The sequence below is a fragment of the Stegastes partitus genome, unplaced genomic scaffold, assembly GCF_000690725.1.
Source record: "Stegastes partitus isolate 25-593 unplaced genomic scaffold, Stegastes_partitus-1.0.2 Scaffold356, whole genome shotgun sequence".
NCBI classification, from domain to species: domain Eukaryota; kingdom Metazoa; phylum Chordata; class Actinopteri; family Pomacentridae; genus Stegastes; species Stegastes partitus.
This window is the reverse complement of record NW_007578087.1, coordinates 196405-209610: the sequence shown is the minus strand read 5'-3', so window position 1 is coordinate 209610 and position 13206 is coordinate 196405. Positions and strand designations below refer to the sequence as shown.

Sequence of the window (13206 nt, the reverse complement as noted above, 5' to 3'; positions counted from 1 at the left end):
TTCAAATAACATTTTATGCGTCATGCATGACTTGACTGGTAAACTTGATGTGGGTTCATCTCCTCTACCAGGTACTGCCATGGAAAAAAGAAACTTTGGGACAGTTCTAGACAACTACCAAGTGCACTGCATTTAAAACACCTTCTCATTGCTGGAAGAGGATTCCTGAACTTTGATCCTGCGTCGCTTCTTTTTCTGATTGTAACTTCTCTGTTTTTCGTCATCTTTCTTCTTTGAGGATCTACAGACACAAACAAAATGTATGAAAGCAAGAGCACCACAGGATTATTACATCCACTGACAGTGAAATAAATGAATGCAACTGGAAACAAGGAGGTCTCTCTACTTACCTGGTCTTTCGACGTTTTTCGTCATTTTCTGATTCACTAATCTCCTCACTTATCTCTGAATCTGCACTAGACTCGGACTTTTCAAAGTCTGAGTCTGCAGAGTCATCACTGCCCACTGGTAGACAAAATAAATAAATAAATAATTCACTTAACGGCTTCAGACTTCAGAATATTTTAAACAGTTCAACATTAAATACTGATCAAATTAAAAATTCAGAACTTACATTTACGCCCTGACTTCTTCTTGCCCCCTTTATTCTTTTTGTCTTTACTGGCAGGTTTCTCCTCTCCTGATTCACCTTCACTCAGCGACAGTTTGTGACGAAGCAATGCATGGCGTCTGCCACTCTTCTTTACTTCAACATCAGAACCAGAGTCATCTGTATCCTCATCATCTTTACAAAGGGAAACAAATAGCTTGAGACAATGCAGTCATTTAAAAACAACTGGTTATATATAGAAAAAAAAATACTACCTTGCTGTTCTTCGTCTTCGTTTTCTTTTTTAGCTTTCTTTGACGACTTCTCTTCCTTATCTGCTCCATCATTGTCAGAGGAGCTCTCTGCTCCCGAAGAATAGTTGGATTTTATTTGGGCTAGAAGCATTTTCTTAGCAATCCTTTAGGAAAAGAGAAGCAAACAGACACAGATAATAGTCTCATAAAAAGGGCTTTTACAAAATTATTTTGATGGGGGAAAAAAACTCAGGGAAACCACTTAAGTATGATTTTGAACAAACAATTATTTAAAAAATACAGGGCTCCAGACTGCGACATAAATGGTCGCATTTGCTGTTTTTTGAGAGTGTGCAAGCTAAAATTTCAAGTGGTCGCACCAGTGCTACCAGTGAAAAAGTTAGTCGGGAGTTGTCACTTCAGTGAGACAAGACTGTGAGCTGCCGACTGCGCTTGATGAGTCAAGTATCATAATATGCAGCCAGAGCTAATCCATAAGTTTAAACAGTTCTAACTGATAGATATATGCTGTCATTGTTGACCTTGAAGGACGTAGATAAAACTGAAGAGTCTTTATCTAGGAGTATCACTGTCTAAATACCTGTTTTCTGGATCATCGTCGTCGTCATCACAGAGCCCACTAACTTCCATTTTAGTGTCCACTTCATCTCCTGTACAACAAAATGCCACACATTCAGTCAATAGAAGCACATGCAAGTCATTTAAAAAATAAAGACATCTGCCTACCAACACCTGTAAAGCTTACCAATTAACACACTGTATCTCATTTAATAAATACAAAAGCAGAAAAGCAGATGCAGAAAAACACTTGTCTTAACTAATACTGTCAGTGACACTGCTTATTGATCCGTTACTTTACCAGTACTTTTGTTTCTTTTGTTTGTTTCAAAGTTAAACTATTTAAGAACAAAAGTGACACTGCATTATTTTCTTTTTGTGAAATTTCCTGTTTCACTCTTTGTCTTTAAATAAAAAATAATAATAATAAAAGTTGAAAGCTTTTTCCTTTAAAAGTAGCAAAAAAGGTTAAACTAAGAATAAAGTTTTCAGCACCTATTCTACCTCTGCCAATACCAACATTGTGTTGTCTTGTATTGTATTGTATTGTTGCACACATCAATAACTAAAACAATCAGCTGGCTTGTGGCAACTTTCAATCATTTAATTTTGGGATTTCATTTAATCATTTAATTTCAGTCAAGTGGTGGTAGTTTGCAAAAAGTGCAGGTATGTCTTTTGTGCCAGGATTTATAAGTTAGACCACATTACCTGAGGACTGATGAAAGGGTCCACTGCCTCCCACCACGTTATCCTCCACGAGGGGTTTGAGCTTCTGCTCGTCGCTGTCCTCTCCGGAGTCGCCCTCAGCCTGCTGCTCCTCTTCATCCTCACTGGAGGACGACTGCAGCTTGGAGGCTGCTTTGGTGCTCTTTCCCTTGCGCTTCTTTTCATAGGACCTCTTCCGATCAGCTGCCTTTTTTTCAGGTGAATTTTTGTCTTCCTCTTTTGCGTCATCTTTTTTCTTCACACGGCTAGACCTCCTCTTCGCTGTGCTCACTTTACTCTTTGTCTCCTCGTTGTCAGAGTCTGAGTCTGAGGAGTCTGAGCCATTTTGATTCTTCTTCTTTTTCTTGGACGTCTTCTTGCTTTTTTTCTCTACGTCTGAGTCTGAGCTTTCAGACTTCCTTTTGCGTTTGGACAGTTTTTCTGTATCTTGTGTGGATGTGTCTAGTTTTGATGAACGCTTTTTAGCCGGCGTGCTTTCCTGCTCCTCATCTGTGCTGTGGCCTTCTGCAGCTTTCTCTAGCAGTGCGTGAGGAACTTCATCCGAGTCAGAGTCTACAGTCTGTTTCTCCGAGGCCTTGGTCTGTTTCCTCTCCTCCTGTTTGGTGCTCCTGGATTTCTTGGAGGATTTAGCCTTGGCCTTATCCTCTTCCTCCGACTCTGACTCAGAGGACTCATTCTTGTCCTTATTCTCAGCCTGCTTCCTTAAAGGAGTGGTCTTCACTCTACTAGAGCGGCGGCTGGGTGGTGGGCTCTCCGTCCCATCTACTGCATCAGAAGCAGAATTTTCCTCCTCCTTACATTCTTCTTTGACCTTTTTCGGTGTCTCTCCATCTTTTTCTTTGTTTTTAGACCTGGAGGACCTTGACCCACAAGTTGTCACGACTGGCACAGGGGTCAGTTTGACTATGAGGTTCTTAACCTTGGGCTGGGGGCGTTGAGAGTCCGTTGGGGTTCCATTTGACTTGGTATCGTTATCTGTGACCAAACTGGTGTCAGTCTGCGAGAGCATGGTGGACTCTGCAAGGCTCTCCACCATCTGAAAAAGCTCTTCAGGAACCGAAGGAGGCACAGACATAATGTCATGATCTAAAGACATTTCACCTGCTGACACCAGAGCATCATCACAGACTTCAGTTTTAATAGTCTTTTTGGTTATATCAGTTTCTGTTTGGTGGTCTTTCATTTCTATCTCATTTTCTGTTTGGAGATCTTTTACTTCTGTCTCAGTTTCTGTTGAGTGGTCTTTTATTTCTGCCTCAGTTTCTGATTGGTCGTCTTTCATTTCCATCTCAGTCTCAGTTTCTGCTGGTTGGTCTTTCACATCTGCCTCAGTTTCTGATTGGTCGTCTTTCATTTCCATCTCAGTTTCTGCTTGGCTGTCTTTTACATCTGTCTCAGTGTCTGTTTGGTGGTCTTTTACTTCACTCTCATTGGATGCTTGATCATAGTCCTTGTCCTGCTCATTGTGATTTTCCTTATTCACCTCTTGACCTGCATCAGCCTCCTCAGCTGAATCTGCCACATTATCCTCTACATGGTCGTTTGCTGCAACTGCAACATTAGTGCTCCTTTTTACAGCATGTTGTCCTTCGTTACCATTCTGTAACTCCATGTTTCTGAACTCAGGCTCCAAAGCCATCTCCAAAGCACTGTGGGCTTTCTTCAAATCAGAAAGCACGGCCTTGAAGGCTTTCAAATGCCGATACCTGATAGATTTATCTCCCTGGTCCTCGGCTGCTTGTTGGATGAACTGGATGAACGTATTGTTTAAACCAGTTGTAGTTTCAACAAGCTTTTTTGCTTTCTTTATAAGTTCCTTGGGTACCTGAAGTCTTTTGTAGGAGAAAGTCATGGTCCCAGAGCCTTCAGTGTGTTCTTTTCCATTGACAACTGCTTTGTGCTCTTTGGCTGCTTTGTTCTTGTGCCTCTTGCTATCACGTTCCTCTGTTTTATCTGTTTTTCGTTGCTTCAGTTGCTCAAGTTCTTGTTTCTCCATGATGCGGTGGCATTTGGAGACCAGATCCTGGAGGGGTTCTGATCTGCAGACATAGCAGTGCCACTTTGAGTTCTCATCAGTAATGACGGACAACTCCTTCCTGCCCAGGTTGCGCAAAATGCACTTCTTGCAGAAGGCGTTGTTGCAGTAGTCACAGCAGATGAGTTTGCCGCCTTCAGCACACCACCTGGGGAGAAAAGATTCAACAGTGTTTGAGGTGAAATAGGAAATGAGGTTTCCAAAAGTATTGACAAACTAAAAATCTACTAAAAATTTGTTCGAAACTGATGAAAAACAATAAATTCAATTGTCAGACATACATTCCGTATTTCAATAAATACTACTCTAAAAAGAAGCATTACATTTTTTTAGACTATATTTTACATTTTCATGTAAATTCCCACTCAGATCTACAATGTCATAACTCACATCTTTTTAATTCTGTTGTTGTTGTTCTTTTTAATTTAGTTAAACAAATAAATCACAATGTTTTGATGGTCTGGTGTAAAATGTTGTACCTGCACTGCTCATCCATCCCATCAGAGTCTCTGCTGATGTCATCACTCGTGTAGTACTTGTAGCATGACTAGAGGAAGAGAAAACAATGTGGCCTCTCATACATTAAGGATGCAAATGCAGACCTTCACTGAAAAAAAACTAAAATCTGGACTTTCCTACCTTGCAAATGAGTACTTTGAGCGCAGGATGCTCATACACAGAGTTGCGCTGAAACTGGTTTACTTGCTTTCCGCAGGCAGTGCAGCTCACTTTCTTCTGCAGGGTATCATCTGTGATAAAAGAAAGAAACAATTGTCCTGTTTCTCACTTTTTTCCCCCACTCGCTCCATAAATGATGTATACCGGATCATGTGCTAAAAAATTCTATGCATTCTAACCTGTAAACATCAACATACCACATAAATGCTTAGTTTAATTACTGTATTTTTAAAATACAGAAATACAATCACCTGGTTTTTTCTGCTTGAAATCCACTCTGAGCTTCATGGCACCTTTATTTTCATTCCCAGCCGGCCTCATCACTAAAGTGCCTAAAGAACATAACAGCAATGTCTCCAAAATGAGCACCAGCAATGTCGACGACTTGATAAGAACCAGCAAGTACGTTCATACAGCTCATACCTTTAGATGTGCCGCCCGTGTTACAGTCGGAAGGATTGTCGGAAGTGGCACCTTCATTTTCGCTTTCTGCTGAGGCGTCAGATTCATTCTGTCCAGTGTGCTTAGCTACAGTGGCGGGCTTCCTAAAATGAGTTAGCACGTAACTTTAGCATTTTAAACTGTGTGAAATAATGCAACCGCGACAAATACAATAACTTTCACATTCAGGAAAATTTGCTCCTTACCTCTTGCTGCGAGAAGAGGAGGGCTTCATAGTTTCTGCTGAGCTACCAGGCTGGCGAGGACACAATATTTGTAAGCATGACAATTAAGAACACATTTCAAACATCAGAGGTCAAAACACGCAGACTGCCAAGGAGGTGGGGCACTTACCTCCTCTTCTTTTTCTGCCATTTGGTTTAGGTGTGATTCAGAAGAAGCCAGACTCATTTTACCTGGAAAGACATTCGAAATAATGTTAAGTACATATTGTTTACATCCAAAAGATTCAGACAGACTCACGCACACTGTCTAAGACACATGTATTGGCACACCTTGTTTTGTTTTTTTTTTAAATGCATCTTTGCAAAGTGGACAGTGTGCAGGAGTCTATTTGTAAGTAAGTTAATGAACTGTGTTGTTTCTGATGACGATGTTGTCTGAGTTTAAGTCTATGAAAACATGGCACATCTAGATGTATATATGAAGAGTTCATTTGCAAAAACTCCATTTTCACAAACCTTCAGAAAACCCACTTTTCCATCGTCTACCTGAGACAACATCAAACTTAAGTTATCTCTTTCTTTGTTATGTCATTTTTACTACGTCAAATCCACTCAACTTCAGTTTGATCGATATTATCTCAAGCAAACAACAACAAAAAAAATATGTTTTCTGAAAATCTACAAAAATTGAGTTATCTGTTTTTGCAAATGAATTCTTCACATTCTTACCTTACAAGACCAGAAACATGCATACTGGGTTTTAGTCCATCATTACATGATATCCCACAGTTCCCACATTTCTGTATTTTCGTCATTTGTCCATAGGTTCCCATTGCATGTGTATTTCAGTCATTTTAAAACAGTTCAGAACTTCTAGAGCACATTTTTGACAAGACTGAAAAGGCAACATAGCACAAGTAGAAATATACCAGGGGAAAAAAACAGCTACAGTGGACATATGTGCAAGAATAATTAATAACTATAGTCATGCAGGTTTATGCTCCTGGGGGACGAGGAGCCAAGTGGACATGTTGTGTCCTGATGGCTGCTGGGAAAGTCAAATGTAACAGACAGTGTTTGTGTTGTTGTCGCTGAGAGTTGAAAGAAAACTTCCCGAGATGTCGCTAATGAACCGTTAACAAAAAGCACCGTGAAACTGACAGCACGACAGCAGCATTTGTGTGGGCAAATTAAATTAAATCTGTGAGTTACTGACAAGCTTCCGCACGCATTTGCATGAAGCACCTCGCTCCTGATCCAGAGGCACCGCTGTTTATTTTACCGTTTTGCGTCATCATAATGTGCTGATTAGATGGCCGCGAGCGCCGTTCAACTACCGCTCAGTCCTGCCAGCAGCGACCAGTCGTAAAACGTACACAAAATCCTGTGTCAGTCCAAGAGGAAGAGCCCACGCTTCTGCTTTTGCAGCTCTGTGCCACTTCTTTATCCGCAACGGAGCCTTTCCGTGTTTTGACAACACTAGAAATCTCGACCCGCCAAGTTTAGACTCGCTAACATTAGCGGCTTTAACGGTCAACCGTCAATGCAGGACTGCTTCTTTCCTTTGCCCTCTGTTGCCCTGGCAACCTCGCAACCTCGGCAGTGCATAAAAGCTCCAGTGCATGGGCATGCACCGATGCATGCACGGGCCTTTCCTGTGACGATGCCAAGGCACCGAGCAGCCCCGCAGCCTGGCATTGCCTCCTAGCATCCGAAGTAGCGGTGCAACATTTAGCTAGCTACAGTACGAACAAAATAAATGCTTTTCCACAATCGATCCCGTGTTTTGAAGTCTGATTACTTTGAAAAACACCCCGGAATACGCATGTGTACGCGTGAAATCTGCATGTGTGCGAACTTGAACATTGCCGGCTGCGCAGCTAGTAGCTCGGCTAGCCTCGGCTAGCTAACTAGCATGGCCCGGCTCGCCGCTAGCGAAGGTAGCACGGCAATCAATGCAAAACAGACTTGTCTAAACAAACAGACTAAATAGTGTTCCTACCTGCTTTTCACCGTCGTCATTTCTTGACTGACGGAGACGCGTTTTGTTCGGAGTGCAGGTAGCCCGGTTCGATACACAGTGCAGGTTTTCGATGGTATGAAAGCAAGAATAAGCGCTGAATACCGAAACAACTCCGGTCAGGGGAGACAAAGCGAGGGGACCATCTTGCCGGATGGCTGTGGACGCAGTAAAATGGCGCATGTAGCCTGAATCCAGGGAGCGATCCTATTGGCTGAGCGGCTCGGAGGCTCTGACTGGTCCATTATCAAGACACTCAGGGACCGCTGGCCAGCTGCAGAGGATACAAGTTCAACATCAGGCAGTTTTTACTTTCAAATGCAAAAGTATGATGGAAAACTTGTGCTTAAACTATTAGAAAAAAAGGGGGAAAAAAGGGGTTAACTGTTGTTGTGCCAAAAAGTGATTTCTGTACAAGGGAGCAATTGTCCTCATACCTCAATTCACCAATTAAAAATAAAAATAAAAATCATGCCTGGCCATCTCATATTCGTCAGATTTATTTTCTGTGCATGTAATTAAGTAAATCATGTGTAAAATCTGGGCTCATGGTAACATTAGTTTTTGAGTTAGACATTCTTAAAGAGAGGTGGGATCATTTTTGGTGCCATTTTCTTCCCATTTTATCTTAATTTGTTTGTAGCACTATGAGTTGGAACATTTTCTTTTAGCCCAGGAATAATATTATACACCTCTTTCAGTTAGGACCAATATTGGAGATTCAAATTCAGATTCAGAAAAATGTATTTGTTCCCAGGGGCCAATTAAAAAGGCACTAAGAGGAGGCAGTGCAACAATAACATAAAGGTAAGTAACACAAATTAAACAAATGGGGATAAATATAAATATATATACAAATGTATGTGGTTTCGCCTGTCATACCTGCTCAGTGCATGTTCTAATGTTGGCCATAAATGCATATATATATAATTTTAACATATGTCTCTGACTAGCACCATACTCTACATTTTAAAGCTGCTATTAGTGCAAATCAAAAAAGGGAAAAAAATCAGCCTCTTAGAGTGAAAAATAAAAGTTTTATGGTTGGTGGAATATCAGAGTACACAGAAACATTGAACATTTTTTGACTAAATTTACACCATTATATAACTAGTTTCTATTATTCTATAAAAGCAGGGTCACAGGTTGTATGAAAAGGTGTCTTTTCATACAATATATGTAAACTTTAGGTTTCAACTGAAAGTAATGGTTCTTCCATATATGGACATTCAGATTGTACAAATTCCCCTGGGTGTGGAAAATCCAAAATTGCACATATCAATGGTATTGCACAGATTCTTCCATGAGTAGAAATACTGATAGAGAAGTATTAATATTGCACAGATTGTATCGATATTTCACTGATTCATCTGTACGTTAAAAACAAACAAGCAAAAAACCTGAACCTTGGCTGGTCTTACTTGCCATAGAAATTTTTGATGAAAGACTTTAAATATGGATACATCCATAATACTTCTCTGTTTTGTTGCACACTTTCAATTTTCAAGGAAGAATAATTAAAATGATTTCAATACTGATTTTTTTGAAGGTGAAAATATTTTTAAAATCCCAGACCTGAATATGGAATTCTTAAAATTCAACCAAAGTATTTTATAGAACCTAGTGTTGGGCGCAAATTACACACACAAAGCAGTGAACAACGTATTTTCTGAATTCTAAGTAAGCTGACGCAGATTGCCCCACAAACAAAATAGGTAAATCCCTCAAAAAGTCCCCTCTGGTGGTTCTGAGGCTTACTCATCAGGTGATACGTGTGATTAACCACAGACCACCACTGCTCTCCAACCACTTATTGGAGTCAACCAAATTATTATATTAATAAAAATGCTTGTCTGGAACACTGAAGGAATCAAACCAAACAGCGTCACTGTTATCTGGTCCCCAAACCATAAATATAAATTGCCTGAATATCTCTTTACTGACTTGGTGACCATAGTCAAGTCACAGCAAAAGGACAACAAAAGTGGTTGTTGCTACCAACAGAAGTAAAAGTCACTGCACCACAGGCGAGGTAGAGACAGAGATGGACATCCTATTTAAATGTGACAAATACAATGATACAATACAGGAATACTTTAAACAGTTTGGCCCGTTAATCCCAAACCAAACAGAACTAGACAGCAATGACAAGCAACAGATTCTGTTATGGAAAAGACATACAGCAGCAGAGGGACATATGCTTAAAACATGGCAGTATATTACAGTTATCTTGACACAGCGTATTATAGGCACTAACACAAAAAACATGTGTACTGTTTTACTTCTATTTTGTCATAATCTTATTGTTTTTATCATCTTATTCAATTTCTTTATTCCACTAAATAAATTGCGTTTTGTTTTGTTTTTTTTTCCTTTTTCTTTTTTCTTCTGTTTTTTGGGGGAATTCTTTTTGATGATTTGTCAATATTGTTTACCTGATATTTGTGGCAATAAAGCATATTGAATTGAATTGAATTGAATTGAATTGAATTGAATTGTCCACCTGGGGTGTTTCCCACAAGGCATTGTGGGAGGATTAAGGGTGATGTGGATGTGTGAGACAAGTGTTCATGTGAATCTGGTGTAAGACTGGAGGGGAAGGTGGATGGAGGGAGGATGTGACTGGATGGGGATGGAGGATGTAGGTAGGGAGGGTAGATGGAGGGAGGATGTGGGTGGGTAGGGAGGGAGGGCGAGTGGAGTGTATGGGGGGTGGGTGGATGGGGTGACCTGGTCCTCCAGGCTCTTGGTGGCCCTTCTGCCTGGGGTGTGGGGGTGGGGGTGGCTCTTGGGCTCGTGGGACCCTCGGTCCTCCGCTCGGCCTGCCTTGGAAGGCTGGTGCCCGGCAGGGTCGGCGGCTGCTGGTCTCGGCCTCTGCCACGTGGCTGCGGGAGGCTCTGGCTGGGGCGTCTCCCTGCCACCGTCTGGGGTCCTCAGTGGTGTGGTGGCTGGGATTGCTGCTGATGGTCCAGGTCTTGGGGCGCCCCTGGTCTGCATCCAACCTTTGCAGTGGCTTGGCTGCATTTGCACGTGAACGCTTATATTTGAACACTCTTCACTCCTCATATTCTGTAAGATGACACTGCATGGTCCACACTAATAGCTACTTCTGTTTATTACATTTATTTAATTTAATCAATTAATTAATTATTTAATTAATTAATCAATCTATTTCTCCTGTCATATGTAGTTTTTTTGTTGCTGTTGTTGTTGTTTGGGGGGGGGTTTTCTCTACCTTTTGAGTGTATATGTAAATCTTGTGCTCTGGTAGTCGTTGCGATTCAGGTTTTCTCAGCCTGGTCACCTCCTATAGGTGCTCTGGATGATTATCAGCTCTGTTTTCCTGCAAAGGCCATGGGATGTTTTCTGTTGTGTGATTGTACAGGTGTAGCAGTCGGTAGATTGGTGTATCTCTGTCTCTTCTCTCTTCTTTTCACTACCAGGTCCATCAGTATTGATGAAATAAATTAAAAGGAAGGAAAGGGGCTGCAGGGTGGCGCAGTTGGTAGCACTGTTGCAGCAAGAAGGTTGCCGGTTCGCGTCCCGGTGGGGGCGCCTGGGATCTTTCTGTGTGGAGTTTGCATGTGGGTTCTCTCTGTGTTCTCCGGCTCTCCCACACAGTCCAAAAACATGTTGAGGTTAATTGGTGATTTTAAATTGTCCGTAGGTGTGAATGTGAGTGTGCTTGGTTGTCTGTCTCTAAGTGTGGCCCTGTGATAGACTGGTGACCTGTCCAGGGTGTCCCCTGCCTTCGCCCTAAGTTGGCTGGGATAGGTTCCAGGCCCCCCGCGACCCTCGTGAGGATTAAGCCGTGTATAGATAATGGATGGATGGACATTAAATGGAGAAAAATAACAAAAAATTAAAATAAAAAAAAAAAGAAAAGGGTAAGGAACCACTATTTACTTATTCCTTAAATTAAACCACACTGGGGTTGAACATCAAGACTATTACCTGAAGATGGGGCTAATATTCAGTGGCTGTCAGTTGGTTGTGCAATAGTGCAATAGTGCAATAGTGCAAGTACATTACAGCAAAAGTTGGCAAACATAAAATGTGGAGAAAAGTAGTTTCATCGGTGTTGGTCTTCACTCATTATAGTTTAGGTCAGCTTGACATCTTTTATTTTTAAACTTCTGCTTCAAGAACAATAGTAAAATATCAAACTCAATATTTTATTCTTTTAATTTGAATAATAATTCTTCTGTATTCTCTAGGAATGACAGGTGGGCGAATGCTTCATCAGACCATCTATTTCGGGTCATTATTACCCAGAATACCCAAGCTGGTAAGAAGTTTCTTTATTGGTGGTCACATTTTCCTCTTATTAATGTGTGGGATAAAATGTTGACTCAAAATATTTCCCATGAGCCTACACAAACCAACCACTTTGAAATGACATAAGGGAAAGCCAAGGTGTTACATTCATAGTAATAAACAAACCTAATATATTAATTACATTTTTAACACTGATTTTATGCTTGTTGGTTAAATTCCACAATAAAATATCGATCCATTTTTTTGACAGGAGGCATCTTGGGTCACCATTGCAATTATTCCTTTCAGTCTCCCATTTACATCAACATTAAAGACTCATCTTTTCTCCTTTTGCTTTCAATTCCTTCCTTCCTAAGGCAATGCTAGTCACTTCTCTTTTCTTCTCTTGTGTGTTTTTATGGTCTTGCTATTTTCATTAATCTGGTTCCACTCATGTTCCTATTTTAAAACATTGACTTTTGTTTACACTTTGGTTTCATAGTTTCACTTCTTTGAATCTTGCCAATATGGACAACTATAGCGATCCTATTCATGGTGTTGTATTACTAGGTGCATAGTTTTCATAGAGGGCTGCAAGGGGACTTGGTGGTTAGCACCGTTGCCTCGCAGCTAGAAGGTCGCTGGTTCGCATCCCAGTGTGGACACCCGAGGTCTTTGCATGTTCTCCCCGTGCAGCAGGGGTTCTCTACGGGTTCTCCAGCTTCCTCCCACAGTCCAAAAACATGTCGAGGTTAGCTGGCGATTCTAAATTGTCCGTAGTATGTATTGCTGCGTATTGCTTGGTTGTCTGTCTCTAAGTGTAGCCCTGTGATAGACTGGCGACCTGTCCAGGGTGTCCAAGTCAGCTGGGGTAGGCTCCTACGACCCTAGAGAGGATTAAGTGGCGTATAGATGATGGATGGATGGATGGATAGTTTTCATAGATATTGCATGTTGCTGTTGCATGCTGTTAACTTGTCTTTTCTTTTCTTCATCGCTCGTGTTTTGTCCTCTCTCTCTCTCTCTCTCTCTCTCTCTCTCTCTGTACCATTCTGCAGGCATTTGCTATTTCCAGGGTCCTTAACGTCTCAGTGTTTATTGCTCAATCAATACTGTTTGTCCATTATCCCCTCACCCCGACCAGTGGAGGCAGACGGCCTCCCTCCTCAAGCCTGGTTCTGCCGGAGGTCTCCTCCTGTAAAAAGATGATTTTTCCTTTCCACTGTCACTAAGTGCTTGATCAAAGGGAATAGTTGGATTTGTTACGTTTCTCTCTATTATTGTATGGTCTTAATATTGTGTATGTCCTGTGTGTGCTTTTAAAATAGTAACGTGACAAATGAGGTGACATAGCACACTTTCATTTCATCAGTTGTACTTGTTCTTTTTGGCTGAGATGAGTTGAAAAGGTTAGTATGAAAAAAGTCCCCAAGGAGTCCTGAGACCAAGTTTTTTTAAAGAATACACTTAAGGTATTA

General features: G+C 41.2%; 1 protein-coding gene across 2 annotated transcripts in view; it reads right to left on the bottom strand.

Annotated features, from left to right (window-relative positions):
* The window catches only part of atrx (ATRX chromatin remodeler), a 32493-nt gene extending 24851 nt beyond the window's left edge, over positions 1–7642 (bottom strand). For both annotated transcript variants that reach the window (XM_008284372.1, XM_008284373.1), the window contains exons 1-13: positions 7454–7642; positions 5621–5682; positions 5473–5522; positions 5249–5370; positions 5077–5157; positions 4787–4896; positions 4627–4694; positions 2095–4295; positions 1406–1475; positions 826–968; positions 575–745; positions 351–465; positions 142–241 (exon numbers count right to left, since the gene is read on the bottom strand). In XM_008284372.1, coding sequence (XP_008282594.1) covers positions 142–241; positions 351–465; positions 575–745; positions 826–968; positions 1406–1475; positions 2095–4295; positions 4627–4694; positions 4787–4896; positions 5077–5157; positions 5249–5370; positions 5473–5522; positions 5621–5677 — 3288 coding nt within the window. In that variant the 5' untranslated portion in view covers positions 5678–5682; positions 7454–7642. The remainder of the gene's footprint in view (positions 1–141; positions 242–350; positions 466–574; positions 746–825; positions 969–1405; positions 1476–2094; positions 4296–4626; positions 4695–4786; positions 4897–5076; positions 5158–5248; positions 5371–5472; positions 5523–5620; positions 5683–7453) is intronic.
* Between the last annotated feature and the right edge of the window lie 5564 nt (positions 7643–13206).